Raw genomic sequence first — 16,675 nt, forward strand, 5'->3', positions numbered from 1 at the left:
TAGGAGACTATGTGAAAAAAGCCAGGATTTGGGGAGACTTTTAAAGACCAAAATGCTGTTAAAACCCACATGCTAAATGTAACAGTTGTTTAAGTATTTATGGCAAATAAATTAAGAGATAAATAATAACAGAAAAAAAGTCTGAAGAATGAAGTAAAACTGTAATTATTTGCAGATGATATGATACTTTAGATAGAGAACCTTAATGTCTCCACACACACAAAATACTAGGACTGATAAGTAAATTCAGTAAAGTAGCAGGATACAAAATAAATGTCCACATCAGTTGCACCAACAATGAACTATAAGAAAGGGAAATTAAGAAAACAATTCCATTCATAATTGGTTCAAAAAAGAATAAAATACTAGGGAATAAACTTAACCAAGGATGAAAAGGACACTGAAGAAAGAAATCAAAGAAGATACAAATAAATGGATGCATATACCATGTTCATGCATACAAAGAATTAGTATTATTAAAATGTCCATACTACTCAAAGTGATCTATAGATTCGAATTAATTCCTATCAAGATACCAATGGCATATTACACAGAAATAGAACAAATATTTCAAAAATTTATATGAAAGCCCCTAAATAGCCACAGCAATCTTAAGAAAAAAGAACAAAGTTGTAGTAATCATGATACCTGATATCAAACTATACTACAAGGCCATAGTAATCAAAACAGTATTGTAGTGACATAGAAACAGATATATAGACCAATGGAACAGAATGGAGAGCCCAGAAATAAACCCTTGCCTTTATAGTTAATTAATTTTTGACAAAGGAGGCAAAAACCATACAATGGTGTGAAGACAGTCTATTCAATAAATAGTCTTTGGAATATTGGACAGATACATGCAAAAAATGAAACTAGACAACCTTTTAACACTGTACATAAGAATAAACAAACACAAAATGGGTTAAAGAATTAATGTTAGACTTAAACCATAAAAATCCTAGAAGAAAACATAGGCAATAAAATCTCAGACATTTCTCATAGCAATATTTTTTCTGATATATCTCCCTGGGCTAGGGACAGAAAATAAAAATAAACAAATGGGACTACATCAAATTAAAAAGCTTTTGTTCAGCAAAAGAAACCATCAATGAGCATGACCAGGTGCTGGCATAGTGGACAGAGCATTGGCCTGAGATGCTGAGGATCCAGGTTTGAAACCCCGAGGTCACCAGCTTGAGTGCAGGATCCTGGCTTGATCATGGGATCATAGACATGACCCCATGGTCGCTGGCTTGAGCCCAAAGGTCACTGGCTTGAAACCCAAGGTTCCTGGCTTGAACAAAGGATCAGTTGCTCAGCTGGAGGCCTCCCCCATTCCCCCAGTCAAGGCACATATGAGAAAGCATTCAATGAACAACTAAGGTGTTGCAATGAAGAGTTAATGCTGAGCATCTCTCTCCCTTCCTATCTGTCTGTCCCTGTATGCCTGTCTCTCTCTCTCTCTCTAAAAAAAAAATCAATGAAATGAAAAGGCAACCCAATAAATGAAAGAACATATCACCAATGATATATCTGATAAGGGAATGATATCCAAAATTTATAAAGAACTTAAAAACCTCAAAACCAAAACACACCAAAAAATTCAAAATAAGAAATGGACAGAGGACCTGAATAGACAACTCTCCAAAGAGGACATACAGATGGCCAATAAGCACATGAAAAAAATGCTCAGTGTCACTAATCATCAGAGAAATATAAATTAAAAACACAATGAGATTTCACCTCACACACCTTCAGAATGGCAATCTTCAATAAATCAGCAAAAAAACAAATGTTGGAGAGGATGTGGAGAAAAGGAAACCTTCTTGCACACTGTTGGTGGGAATGCAGATTACTGTAGTCACTGTAGTTACCTCAAAAATTAAAAATGGAACTGCCTTATGACCCAGTGATTCCACTTCTGGGAATTTATCCCAAGAAGCTTGAAACACTAATGCAAAAGAATATATGTACCCGCATGTTCACTGCAACGTTATTTACAATAGTCAAAATTTGGAAGCAGCCCAAATGTCCATCAGTAAATGAGAGGATAAAAAAAGCCATGGTACATTGTCCCTTGCCTTTTGGCTCAGTGGTAGAACATTGGCCCAGTGTGTGGAAGTCTCGGGTTCAATTTCTGGTCAGGGCACATAGGAGAAGTGACAATCTGCTTCTCCACCCCTATCCTCCCCTCTTGCTCTCTTCCTCTCCCGCAGCCATGGCTCAAATGGTTCAAGCAATGTTGGCCCCGAGTGCTGAGTTTGGCTCCATGGCCTCACCCCAGGTGCTAAAATAGCTCAGTTGCTGAGCAATAGTGCAACAGCCCAGATGGTTAGAGCACTACTATCTGGTAGGAGGCTGGCTGGGTGGGTACCGGTCAGGGCACATGCGGGAGTCTATCTCTGCCTCCCTGCCTCTCACTTAATAAAACAAAACAAAACAGCTGTGGTACATTTACACAATGGAATACTACTTGGCCATAAAAAGAAGGAAATCTTACCCTTTGTGACATGTGTATGGACCTGGAGAGCATTATGCTAAGTGAAATAAACCAGTTAGAGAAAGACAAATACTATATGATTTTACTTATATTTGGCATTTAATGAAAAAATGAACTAACAAGCAAAATAGTGACAGATTCAGAGAGAAAGCAGACTGATTACTGTCAGCTGGTGGGGCAATGGCACTGGGTGTTGGGGTGGAGGTATTTAGCAAAAAGGAAAAAAACCTCATGAACACAAACAACATTGCGGTGATTGCTGGAGGGGGTGAAGGAAGGTATAGATGGGTTTAGGGCAGATAAATGGTGATGGGTAGAGACTTGACTTGGGGTGGTGAACACTGAATACAGGGTACAGATGCTGTGTTGTACAACTGTGCACCTGAAACCTATATAATTTTGTTAAGTAGTGTCACTCCAATAAATTCAACAAAAGGGAAAAAATAAAAATATATTTAAAATATTCATGATGGGCAAAGTGTACCTATAATATACAAAGAACACATAACAAAAATGACTGGAAGATGTCCAACAGATAAAAGGGACAAGAGCTGAGAATAGGCAATTCATAGAAAGGAAAATCCACATGGCCAAAAATCTTAAAAGAAGTTCAAATTCTCTATTAGTCAGGAAAACAAACACTATGTATTAGAAATGTTATCCTAGTTTACATATTTTTAGACTGACAAAACTAAAAAGGCCTTTAATACTTACTACTGTAGCAAATGTGGAGAAGAGGGTAATTTGGTTGCTAGTAAAATATAAACATGACACACACTTTAGAAGGCAATCTGACAACATTAAATAGAAATAGAAATATGCAATACACATATATGCATATGAAATACAAATATAATCCATTACCTCCTTGGAATCTATCCCATAGAAGCAAAACATCCAACTGTGGAGACAGATGTAAAAATGTTTATTGTAGCATTGTCATTAGTAGCAAAAATTGGAAACAGTGAATTTTCATGATTAAGAAAAAGAGTGTATGGTGCTTCCATAGCTTAAGAATAATATTTAATCATTGGAAAAATAATTAATTAAATTTATATCTGTTGACTCTAAAGAATCCAGACAATGTTTTAAGTGAGAAAAACAAAAGTCATACAATAGTGAAAGTCCTATATTTGTACACACTTATGTGTATGGGCATTGTATATGTTTGTATTCCTTTTATACATTTCTTTTGTATAGTATGAAAGAGTCTGGACAAATAAAGAAGGATTTATACTAACCAGTCAATAGGATTTCCTTTCAGACTGGTGAACCTCTGTTATGTGTCAAGGAGAAAGGTCAATAGAAACAAGAGGGAGGAAAAAGGGATAAGGCAAAAAATATCAACTCTTGGAGGAAAAAGGCATATATAGTATCTTATCTATACATTTATGCAGTTATCCCTATGTAGGGAAGAAAGCCATTACTTTATAGAAGGGGCAATGCTAGGGAAGTTCCCTCCTTTCTAGAGCATGTGTCTAAACTAAGGGATACCTTCTGCTACTGTATGGCAGAGTATTTTTTCTTAATGTGAACCCATCATAAATGTGCCTTGTTGTGTGTATGTGAACAAAAAAAACTCTAGCAAGTTATACATATTTCTAGAACATGGCTACCTGCCATGAAGAACCAGAAGCAGGAATGAGAGTCACCCAGGCAGCTTTACCCACCTGTCAAGGTGAGGAGAGCAGACCCTTGAAGGACAGAGTAAGAAATGTAGGTGTTCCTCTGAGTTGGGCAGTCCCTGGAATGTTAAGCAGAGTGACTTGGTTTTACATCTAAACTGTCCATCAAGAATATCCTCCTTTTACCCTCAACCTTAATTCATTCTCCAGACCTCTCCATAGATATAATATTCTACCTTCCTCCCTGATTCCCTTCATTGACCAGGTTAGATGTCTCCACTCCATTTTCTCTTAAACAGAGCTTAGTACTTTCACTCATCATAATGTCACCAGAAGAAGACTGGGATTGAGGCAGGTCTGCCCTGGCACAACCTGGAATATGTGGGTTCTTGACTTCACGTAGGAAAGATTTCATGACACAAGTCCAGGTGGTTTTTAGAGTCATTTATTAAAGCTGGGACAGTGAAACAAAGGAAAGGCTTACTATAGAAGAGGCAAGATCACAGCAATGGGAGTAAGCCTAGACTGAGCTGCCTAGACGCAGGAAAGGAAGTCACAGTAACAGAAGTGAGTCATGCTGGGCTACATGGACTCAGGAAGGGAAGTTACAGAAGCAAAAGAAGAGTCACACTGGGCTGCAAAGACCAGAGGAAAAAGTTACAGAGACTAAAGGAGAGGCCTTAGAGACAGGTTCAGGGGGTTAGCCTGGGACCAGCTGCTGGTGCCCACTGCTCCCCTGGTTTTAAGTCCCGTAAGGAGCCTGGGAGCTTAGGAGCAAGAAAGTGAAAGTACATGCTTAAGGAAAGAAGGGGTGCAGGTATGCTCAAAGGAGAGGGTGCACTGGGTTCTTAGTCTAAGGGGTTCTTATATGTTTTCTGAATGTGGGAGTTTTCAGGGATGTCTCAGGGGAGGGTCTTCATAGAATATTGAACAGCTTTCCAGGTGTGTCCTCTAATATGCTGATGCATCAAAATGATCTTATAGGAAGTTTGGGATTATTCTCTGGTCAGCATCACTGTTTTACTTTTATTTTGGATTTGTCTGGCTCCAGTTGGGGTTTTGTTATTTATTCTCTTGATTTCATCCATTCTGGGATTTGGCTGACACTAGTGGCCTAACTGTTATCTCCCTTCCTGATCAGGGTGATTTAAGGTAGTAACTCTCTGGCTAGGGAGGAGAGTTATAAACTATCTGCTGCCAAGTGCCCTTGGTTAGGGGGGATAAGCTCACTCTATTTATTAGCAAGCTGTTAATTGCTCTGTCTTGTTTAACTATTATCTTTCAGTGTCCCTCATTCCACTTTCCAGGAAATATTCCTAACTTCTTACTATCCTGCCTCAGGAATACTGTCCGTTTGTGTAGTTGTTGCGGAACTGTATCTCCAGCACAATACCTGGTTCAAGAGACCAACTTGCTTTACTGATGGAGGATAACTGAATAAATCATTATTTTCCTTTCTTTCCTCCCACCCTCAAATGCATTGAGTAAAGTTCCTTTAGAAATGTCAGCTGCTTCCACTGAGCAGGGAGAAAGAGAAAAAGACCGGTTTACACAGCTTGGGAGGAAACGTTAAAGAAGGACGCACACGCCCCCTCTCTCTGCGGAGGTGGTAGCGACTGTGAGAGATCCAGGGTGGTTGTGATTGCGGAGGTGTTCCTTCGCTGTCCCCCTAAATAAGGGGGCGCTATTGTAGTCAAGGTCTTCTTGGAATTTTCTCCTTAGGGTAAAGGTTCTTGGAGGACCCAGCAGTGTCAGCTGTGGGCCATATAATGCTGAAATTCCAGGCTTCAACAAAACCAGAGCGAACTAGCAAATTTCCCGCCCCGAGAGTGGATCCATTTTTAGTTCGGTATAAATCTCGATAATAAATTTCTAAGCTTTAAAAAGCTTCCCAAGACACACTTTACGCACTCGCTGGAGAGGCGCGCAAGCAGGCAGGACTCGTGCGTAAACGCCGCTCCCGTGGGGGTGCGGGCTTGTGTGACCCGGGCCTCGTGCCCGCGTGCCGCAGCTCCGAGTCCCACCGGTGAAGGGAGGTCGCGGGCAGGAGAATGATGGCTCCCAGAAAGGCTCCGAAGGTTCGGTTCCCATGGAACCGCGTATCTCTGGCAATCTGGCTCGAACGCACTACGAAACATCCCGTCTCGGCTTCTCCAAAATGGTTCGCATCCACTGGCGAGCCCTTTCCATCTCCTCCCATTTGCCCAGCACCAGCTTGGCCATTTGAAATGGCTTTAGACTGGGAGGCTTCGAAGCCCGCCAGGGAAGAGTGGTGAGAGTGACAAGGGTAGGGTAGGGGGAGAAAAGGCGGGCAGAGCTGCCCTCCAGTCCCTTTGTAAATCTGGGAGCCACCAGAAGGAAGAGCCCCCCCACACACACACACACACAGGCCACCCAGGTCCCCGCTGAGGCCTGCAGGCCCGGAGGCTTGGAGGCAGAAGCTGCTAGGTCCCCAGGCGGCGAACGCAAAGCCGCAGTGTGTGCTGGCAGAGAGCCCAGAGCCACGCGTCTGGGCGACACACTGCTTATGGGTGGTTCCTGCTCTCACCAAGCTTTGCAGGGAACCCAACCCAGACCCCTTTGCCTGTGTGGGGGGCTCATCTGCAGAGAGAGAGCTCAACTGGGGTTTTTCCTGGAGCGAGCGGCCAGACTACTAAGGAAGCTAGCGAGGGTGTTCCCAAAGCTTAGAGACTATTTCTGCTTCCCACGGAAATGGGAGCAACTAGGTATTTTGGAGGTGTTTTCTAAACACGACCTCAGGAAAGTTATCTTCCGGAAACCCGGAACCAGGCATCCTCCTGTCTTGCTTCTCGGTTGCCTCCAGAACCAGTGCGCGGCGCACTCCCGCTGGAGCGCGGGCTGGAGCGCCGGCTGGAACGCAGCCCGGAGCGCAGCGCTGGCAGTCGCCCCCACCATTGCCCGACTCCTACAGCCAAAGGCAGGCGCCTCTGCAAAGCTGTCGCAGCGCTCAGGGCCGCCTTCCCTGGAAGTTGAGTGTCCATCACTTCAGCTTTTTTCGCAAACCCTTCCTTTCCCTCATGGTTCCAGCTGCAGACCCCAGTTGGTGCAATTACTCCGAGGTCACCTAGCGCCCCCTGGCGGAGTGCGTGGGGCGTCCGGTTTGCAGACTCCCACAGCAGGTAGCTGCAGAAGGCGTGGTGGCTGCGACGCTGGAGCTAGACAATTGCCAACAGCTGGTGCAGCTGCCGCGCTGCGCACGGGGACTGGCGAGTACACAGCACAGGTACTGCCCCTTCCCGGTGACGTCTCTGCAGCGGGCTATAAAAACCTCGCGCGCAGCCTGCCGAGGTTCCGCTAACTCGCAAGCCAAGCAGGACCCGAGCCTAGAGGCGCCTGCGAAGCTGTGGGAGGTGGCGAGGGTGGCGGGGGCAGCAGCAGCAGCGAGAGCAAAGGGAAAAATTTCCAGCTGGACACGGAGCTCCGGAACGCCGGCCATAGACTCAGAACTTTTATGGGTCGCGCTGTGACGAGCACCCTCTGTACCCCCAAGTCCTCGCGAAGCAGAGTTTTGCCGTCCCCGCTGCAGGCAGGGGGAACAGGAGTTGTAAGCAGCAGCAGGTGCCGACAGGCGGGGGTCTCCTGCTTCCTGGAACCGTGACCCATGGAATTTCTTTCCCATTTCCAGTCTAACGCAGAAGATACGCTGTCTTCAGATTTCTGAACTCAAGTGCTTCCTGGAGCTTGAAAGTGGAGGAATTCGGTGCCATCAGGGGCAGACAGACAGCTCATCAGAAGCATTCATCTTCAGAGTGCCAAGTCTCCTGCTTGCAAGGAAGAGTTCACCAGGAAGAGCCTGCAGCCCTCCTGTCTTGGTTAAGCAGGACCCTAACCCCAGGCGCTGGCCCCGGGACCCTGCTGCCAGGTGGGTGCTTGTACAGAGAAGACGGCTTAACCACTTATCCAAGGAATGGATAACGCCCTCCTGGTTGACTCTGACCTCTTCCCAAACATCTCCACCAACACCTCAGAGCCCAACCAGTTCGTGCAGCCAGCCTGGCAAATTGTTCTCTGGGCAGCTGCCTATACAGTCATTGTGGTGACCTCCGTGGTGGGCAATGTGGTGGTGATGTGGATCATCTTGGCCCACAAGAGAATGAGGACAGTCACCAACTATTTCCTCGTGAACTTGGCCTTTGCGGAGGCCTCCATGGCTGCATTCAACACAGTGGTGAACTTCACCTACGCTGTCCACAACGAGTGGTACTACGGCCTGTTCTACTGCAAGTTCCACAACTTCTTCCCCATCGCTGCGGTCTTTGCCAGTATCTATTCGATGACAGCAGTGGCCTTGGATAGGTGAGCTTGCCCTTTGTGGAAACAGGAGAAAGTGACCACAGAGAAGGACGGCTTTGCTCTGGGGCTGTGTGGTTGGGCTGTGCTTGGTTCAAGGTGAAGGGTGGCCACCTGTACTCTGGGATTTTTACTGAAAGCTGGTTGTTGATGGGGGGGGAGGGGACTTTGTCTTATTTCACAGTTTTCTTCCCTGTTTCCTCTTTTCTTCTTTCCCTCCTTTCACTCATCACCAGTCTCCCTTCACTCGCAAAACCCCTTTTTCCTTCATTTAACTCCCTTCTCTTTATCGCTTCACCACTCATCTCCCTGACACTTTGCTTTCAACTCTCCCTTTGCTTCTTTCCATATATGATATTCCTTCTCTCCTTCGCCCTGAGAGCCTGGCGGGGATGCCCAGTCCTGCCTGGGACTTCATAAACCCCTGCAGGCCTGCTTCTGTGGGCAGGCATCCTCTTGATGCCTTCCAGGGCTAAGTATGCCTCATCAGAATTTTTCATTTTCCACTTTTTCCTGACTTGCTGCTCCCACCTCAACTTTCCAATGTTATTTGGATGTGAAGAACATTTCGTTAGGATCAGAAATACTCAAAATTCTAATCCAGCTTCCTCTACGCTGTGAGGAGTTCTCATTCAGGAATGAGGGGCAGCTACACTGTTAAGGCATTCCACAGATAGGGTGCTTACAGAGTTTCTCTAAATTTCTCTTGTGATGTGGGGTCACTGTTTTTAGCCTGTCTGTATCCAGAGAGAAGCGTGCTTGTCAAAGGCAGTTGATAACTCTGTCTTTCCAACAAGCAACAGGTTAGGGTGTCAGAAGCTGATTCAAAGTGAAAAGGTGATATTTTCAAACACAGAGTCTAGTGCTCTAAATGAGTGGCTCCTCAGGTGGCCTGATGAAGAACTGATTATTAGAGCTCAGCTCTATTTGTATTTACTTTTTGGGGGGGTGCCATAAGTATCGTGTTGAGTATCGATGTGCACATCAATGTTAAATGTTTATGGAGGGTGTGGAGTATGTTTAAAACACCTGCCACTGTGATTTAAAATGGGTTCTTTGATGGTCTTGCTGAGATAAATGAATGTGAGAAACCCCCCCAAAAAGGAGCTAGAAGAAAAACTTCAAAACAAAATCCCCAAGCTATTTAACCCTTTTACATAAAGATTGTTTACAATTTGCAATTGATTTGAGGTCTTTTTCAGCTTCTATGGTGAATGAACACTTCTAAGATCAGAGAAGGCTGTTTCCTTTGCAGTGGTGTCCAAATGCTGATTTCTAAGTTCCATATACAGCTCCCTTTACACAGCTCTTAGGTGCTTGATCTGTTGTGTGTAAGAAATGTTGTGGTGAATCGATTCTATTTTAAACGTGGAAAGTAAACCAACTACTCAAAGTGGTAGTGAAATGAATTATTTTCTAAATGTATCTTTTATGCTACTCCGGTTTTCAGTTTGCTGAAAGTGAGGTACACTTGTAAATCCTGCTGCGCTGACTTGCTCCTTTATGTCGAAGCACCCCCCTTAACATTAGAAAATCCAGAATGTGATACATAATTGTGTATAGGTGCAATAAAAACTGGTACCTTACAGATATTCTCTTGATGATCCCTAAATTAGAGAGAAAGTTGGGTTTTCTACTGCATTAGGACCTTGTGTGAGCCCAGGAGACTTGCCAGTCAGTATGAGTACCAGTGGACAGCTCTTCTGCTTTAGCTGCCACAGAATTGACATGTTTGTTTCACAGCCCTGCTCTTTCCCTTTGAACTTAGAAAGTTAGCTGCAGGAGTCAGGGTCAAAGTCTTCACAGTGGATAGGATAAGGAGCTGCCTTGATTCTAGTATCTCAAGCTCCACTGTTTGTTCTTTCTAGGCAAACCATAGACAGGACCCTGACCCTGAGTGATCCCAACTTAGTGAGGTCAGAGGATCTCTGGTGCCATGCCTGAGGGAAATGACAGCTGAGAAATGTCCCCATATCCCTAATGTACAAACACAGCCCAGGGAGCCAGAGCCAGAGCATATCAATGACATGCTCAAGGTTAGAGTTCAAGGTAGAGTTAGGGGTGAGGTGTCAAGGCTGTGTCTCCAAGTCCCTCCAGTGTTTCTTCTGTTTTTCTTGTTCATCTCTTGAGCACACAGTGAATTAATCTCATCAGACCCCCTGAAGAATGTAGCTCTCTTGCATTTATGGTCATCCATTCTTTCCTGAGAATGTTTTAGAAAGGAGAGGGCCTTAAGCTGTCTTCGGATGAATGCTCTTTCCCTTCTCCAGCAGGGCAATGCAGGCTGTGAGAAAATGTTAAGCTAATTTTTGTGTGTTCCTTAAATCTTTCATAGATAGTCTTTGAATCAAGTCTTTAAAAAATGAAAGCAATATGGTTTTGTTGATCTTAAAATTAAACTTTGTTTCATTGAAGAAAACTGGGAAGATATGAAGAGCATAGATACAAAAATACCAGTCAACCATTACTTCTCTATACAGAAACAGCACTTGTTGACATTTGAATTTCTCTTATGACTATTACACTACATAATGGAAGTCAGAGCCTATATAATTTTGTAGCTTACTTTTTTCTATTGACCTTAATGGAAAATATTAATAACAATTGTGTAGCTTACATTTTTCTATTGACTTTAATGGAAAACATTAATAACCAAGCACACAGCATGTTATTAAAAAGTCTTCAGCAACATAATTTTAATGGCTTTCTATTATTCCACTTATGTGAATGTGCTATTGTTATTTAATACTCCTATTGGGTATTTAGGTGATTTCTAGATTATTATTTTTTTTTGCTATAATGATTAGTGTGCTACTCTACATTTCTATATGATAATTTTGGTTTTTTTATTGATTATTTTTATTAGAATACATTCCCAGAAGTGGAATTACTGGGTCAAATGAAATGAATATTTTAAAAAACTTTTCCTCTTAATTGTAAAGGATTATAAACTCTGAGCAGAGCAAGGAACATGTCTGTTCTCTCTTGTTTACTTTATCTCCTCTGCACAAAGCAGAGTACTTGGCATCTCATAGTCACTACATGTTTATTGAATAAGTGAATGAATGAATGAAGCAACATGTGTTCTTAGGAGAACATTTAGAAAATTATAATAGAAAATGCATAAAATTATAAAGAAAATGTAAAAGTTCTCTGTAATCCCACTCTGAGAGATAAACAGTTAAAATTCTGGAATGCTAGCTTACACTTACTTCTTCTGTGTTATGCCACATATAGTCACTCAACTTCTAAGGATAAATTTTGAGTCATAATAAAAACAGTTTCAATGTCTGCTTTTTTGTTTTTGCTCTTTTCTTTTGTTCCTTAACCTCATATCATGGGCATTTTTCATGTCATGAAACAGTTTTAAAAATAGGACTTTTAATGGATGCATTATATTGTATGGTTATTTAAGCCTTCCTCTATTTTTAGATATAAATCATTTCCATTTTGAAGATGTAATGATTACAAGTAATTTTAAAATGAATATCCTGGATATAAATCTTTGAGAATATTCCTTGTTCTTAGAAGAATCTCATTGAAGTGGAATGGCTGGGTCAAACTGTCTTGATAAACTTTGCCAAATTTCCTTCTAGAACCAAAATATATGCACAGAATAAAAGCCATCAGCAGCAGCAGAAGATTCTCCCTCATAAGAATATTTATTAATTGAAGCCAATGGTTACCTAGAATAAAAATTTGCAATGACAAATATACCTAAATAAGATTAGATTTTCATCTAATTAAACTCTAACAAACACCAGGGAGTTTACTTTATGAAACTCTGTAATTCCCCCACTTAAAATAAAGTTGATTTTTTTAAATTGTAAAAACCAAGAGGTATGTGATGTTTCATGAAATTAGAAGTCACAGGACAATGAAAGGGACACCTCCACTTTGCAGGGGCTGTCATAGTAGCCAGTTCTAGTATTGTAGGGCAGCCCCTAAGAAGAGAGCAAGGAGGACCAATTCCTAAGCCCCATAAAAGGGGCTACAAGAACAAAAGGTAACTGACTTGGAACTAAGCACACAGCAACAGGACACTCCGAGAAGCACCAGCCTGGTAGGACTGCTCTCTACCCGGCAGGGGCAGGTATAATTCTAGCGAGATGAAAAGGGAAGGTTGCTCCTTACTCACACTGCTTCTGGATATGTTGTATTTTAGTGAAAGGAAACATCCAACAAGGATGGTCTCTGGACAATATGAAATGTTGGTCAGGACCAAAGATATAGTTGCTCAGACAGAAATAATGGTGAAGGCAAAAGAAAGAATGAACTCTCTGTGAGAGTAAGAGAGACCAAAAGCAGAGAAAAGCATAAACAACAAAAACTCTGCCCACTGATCCCTCATGCCCATTCTACTCTGCCCCAGTCATACTCAACTACAAGTTTAAGTAGCCTGCTTCCCAGGTCTTCACTAGACCTGCATTCTGTCCTTGAACCTTGTCTTGTTGACTAGACTTGGATCCCAGTATAACTCAGGGCACTCCTTCTCCACCCAGAGGCCAAGCTTGGTTCTAGAATCCTTTGCACTAATTTAGATGGACCTTACAACCCATGACCTAAAAGTTCTGTGATGCTGAGAATGGTCACTCCCTAGAAGCTTGTCCACCACAACCGTCCTTATCTTTTCAAATTAGGAACCTCAAATGTCTGGGTTGACATGGGTCAAATTCAAGGCTGCTTTATCTTGGAGGGGCCATTTAAGCTGCAGGACTTTTCTGGGAGAGGTTCAATGCCGGGGTTCCACCCCAGGGTGAACCCAGGGGTCCCACAGGAATGGACGGCATCAGCACAAAATGAGTGAGAGAGACGAATTCTTTTAACTCATCTGCCAGGCATCTCTGCCAATGGCTAGTACAGCTTTATTTATATACACTAAATTATAATTACATGTTATACAAAATACATTGATTAATAGTTGGTTTTGCTTCAATATGGGTAAATATTCCAGGAACAGGTTAGTACATTTCTATAAGCTATAAATCAGGTGGTAAGCCATTCTAAGTAGTTATACAATAATTTGAGCAGCAACAACAATATTGGCATAAGATTCTAAAAAGTCAGTATTGATGAATAATTCTACCTTACCTAATGGCCTAGTAAAATTGTATTTGTCTACTATATTCATATACTAGTTAAGTTATAACTTTATTTTTCTCAGAGTGTTTCACTACCTGAAGGTCAGGTATGTAAGAGGAACGGAAAGTTTTTCTATTTTTCTATTATATGAAAAGGCTAGGGAGGTAAAGTCATGAATTAGGTAAAGGCTGAAAGGTGCTTTTATGTTTAGCTACTGTTTCCTACCTATTCATAAGTCACAATTTATTTTTCTCTAATATGATTTATAGGAAGGAGTTTTCCCACAGACTTAGCCCCTTTCAGGGGATATCATAGCCAGCCTCCTGTATCTATGGGCCTAGGCAAGGGGGTTTATAGGCTTTTCTGTGGAACTCACACCCTCTGTCTCATTTTCAGAGAAATTACTACAAATCTGCAGGGAAAGCACGGTGCTATTATCTCTGTGCCATAAATGATAGCACATACAGCCAGAAAGGGGGTGGGGTGTTGAAAAACCAAATTAATTCAAGAAGTTAAAGAGGGAAGTATTGTTGAGCCTCTTCTTTGCTGTGACTGTGTCAACCAGCAGCTGTTGATTGGCTTCCAACATCTCCCCCTTTTTTGTTTTTTAAATGAAACTTTTGTATTTGCACCGCTGTTTCCTGGAGACTGTTGTTTAAGAGTTGATGATGACTGGAAGGACAAGAAGAGCAATAATTACCACAGCTATTATTATGCCTATATCAGTAGCTAAAGAGGCCAGGCCATGCATAGAAAACATACTTTTAATATTTTCAACAAATTGATTAGCTACTTCTGAGGCAAAGACTAAAGAACCCGAGTGTTCTAAGTTTTGTATTTGCTGATGTAAGCTGCTCAAATCTAAACTAATATTACTATTATTTCATACACCTAATAAATGATTCTGTATATTACTCCATGTTATGATAGACTGATTGTATTCTAGAGGAGTAACACATACCCATTTAAACCATGCATGGCATCTGAGTCATCCTAACCTTCATAGCTAACAGTTCATTTCCTATGTGAATAAAGGCCTCCTCTAAAGCATTCATCTTCATTTCTAACTTCCTGTCTATAGTTTTCTGTATGGCTAAAGCAAGAAATATATTTCGAGATAAGCTATTTACATGATTTGTGGTATGAACTGACTATAAAGTGGTAGTAGAGGCAGCCACAGATCCTATACTAGCAATAAGGGCAGTACTTTCTAAAATTAAATCTGCAATAAATTGCTTCTCTCGATGGCGAGCAAGTGCTTCAGAAGGAGCCTGAATGCATACAACCCTGGGTCATCATACCAAGGCTGAGACAGACTAACAGGTAACATCATGTAAGGCGACTGCTGTAAAATAAACATGGCTTGAGCTTTGGTATCATAAGATAAACAGTTTGTTAAAACACAGTGAGAGTAGGATATGCTAAACATAGAGTTATTATTGATGACAGAAAGATTACTATCTATTATGGCAATCAAGAGCACATAAGGAGCCTGTACACAAGCTTGAACAGAAATATTTTGAACAGGATGAGGGTGGGGCCTAACCATATGCACAATTAGCTGCCAAAGCTTTGTTTGCTATCTGGTGGTCGGTCCATCCTGATAAGTCAGCTGTGCAGGTACCCATCCAGTAGACTGACTGCCAGTGTGTGATGTTTTTATTTAAAGGATTATATTTATTTGTCCAATTATAGACATATTTCATTTCTTGCACTAGTTTTCTATAATCATGAGGAAAATAAGGACTAGACCAATCTTGTACAGTGAAATTAACAGCATATGCTTTATAATTCATATAATTGGAATATGCACATTCTTGCCCTCGTGGGAAACCAAGTCTATTCTCTACAGACCACCAGTAAGGCTCTTGAGCTGCCTTACTTGGAGGATAAAGTTTACATTGCCCCCTAGGGGGCAATGTAACAGGATTATACTCATGGGGGTCAGGGCCTCCAGGCATTAAAATTGTGAGACTATAAGGCTCTTGTTATGTGCCCAGGTTTATTACTTTTAGGAGAGTCAGTCAAAATAGACTTAAGTGTAGTAGGAAAACACCCAGAAATTTTGAGAGTATTATTGAACATAAAACATAGGTACATTATCTGTTTTTTCATGGAATGAGAAATTTGAATTAGTTTTATGCATAATAAAAGAACTAGATGATTCTCTCAAGAATTTAGTATGATTATTAAATACAGGTATATCATCTCCACCCCTAGTAACAGGTGGATTTGGAATATAAGCCCAATAAGACTTGTTTTGTCCACTAGCCCCAACAGTAAGTATCTGAATTGATATCACAGCTAGCATAACAACAAACATAGTAGTAGGGATATGATGTACATTTTGTTGGTCACAAATTAAATCAGCCTTTTTAAATAGCACCTTCATCTGGCCCCAAGTTGGTGGGTTGATGGTTCCAGTAGTGTGAGCCAGCCTGTTGACCACAATAGGGAGGTTGTCTAGCTTCCTGTAGAGACAATCATTGCATCGCTCGGGTAACAGGGTCATATGGAGAGTTTCTTAATGGCCTTTGCCGGAGAGTCACCGGCGATGAGGGTGGCACAGGAGTCTCCTCCGGGCTGAACAAATAAGGAGGAGGATCAAGATAAAGAGGGGGCAATGGTGGCAGCAGAGGCCTCTGCTGAGACATGGCAAATTAGTCGATCTGGGATCCAGAGAGGAGAGCCAGCGTCCTGTGGAAATATACAAGTATACCCTCTCCCCTGGGTTAGAACTACATCTGGCCCCTTCCATTGACCTGTTAATAAATCCTTCCACTTTGCCATTGTTTAGGCTTATCCAGATCTGGATTCCAATGTCTCAACATGCGAGTGTGGCCTTGATAATCTGAATTAAGATTATTAATAACAAACAAAGCATGATTTAAGAGCTGATGTGGGAAATTATATTTTAACTCACCTTTCTGTCGTTTTTGAATCTGCATTTTCAGGGTCTGATAGGTCCTTTCTACTATACCTTGTCTCTGTGGATTATAAGGGATGCCAGTAACATGTGAAATGTTAAAGGTGTTACAAAACCTTTTAAAGGCAGCTGACGTATATGCAGGGGCATTATCAGTTTTAATGGCCGTTGGCATGCCTAGAATAGCAAAGCAGTGAAAAAGGTGTTGTGCTCCATCCTTGAAGGCCT

General features: G+C 41.9%; 1 protein-coding gene across 1 annotated transcript in view; it reads left to right on the plus strand.

Moving 5' to 3' along the window:
• The first annotated feature begins 7,277 nt into the window (after positions 1-7,277).
• Positions 7,278-16,675, plus strand: part of TACR1 (tachykinin receptor 1) — a 155,218-nt gene continuing 145,820 nt past the window's right edge. The window contains exon 1 of the mRNA XM_066377892.1: positions 7,278-8,445. Coding sequence (XP_066233989.1) covers positions 8,057-8,445 — 389 coding nt within the window. The 5' untranslated portion in view covers positions 7,278-8,056. The remainder of the gene's footprint in view (positions 8,446-16,675) is intronic.

The sequence above is a fragment of the Saccopteryx leptura genome, chromosome 3 (assembly GCF_036850995.1).
Source record: "Saccopteryx leptura isolate mSacLep1 chromosome 3, mSacLep1_pri_phased_curated, whole genome shotgun sequence".
NCBI lineage: Eukaryota > Metazoa > Chordata > Mammalia > Chiroptera > Emballonuridae > Saccopteryx > Saccopteryx leptura.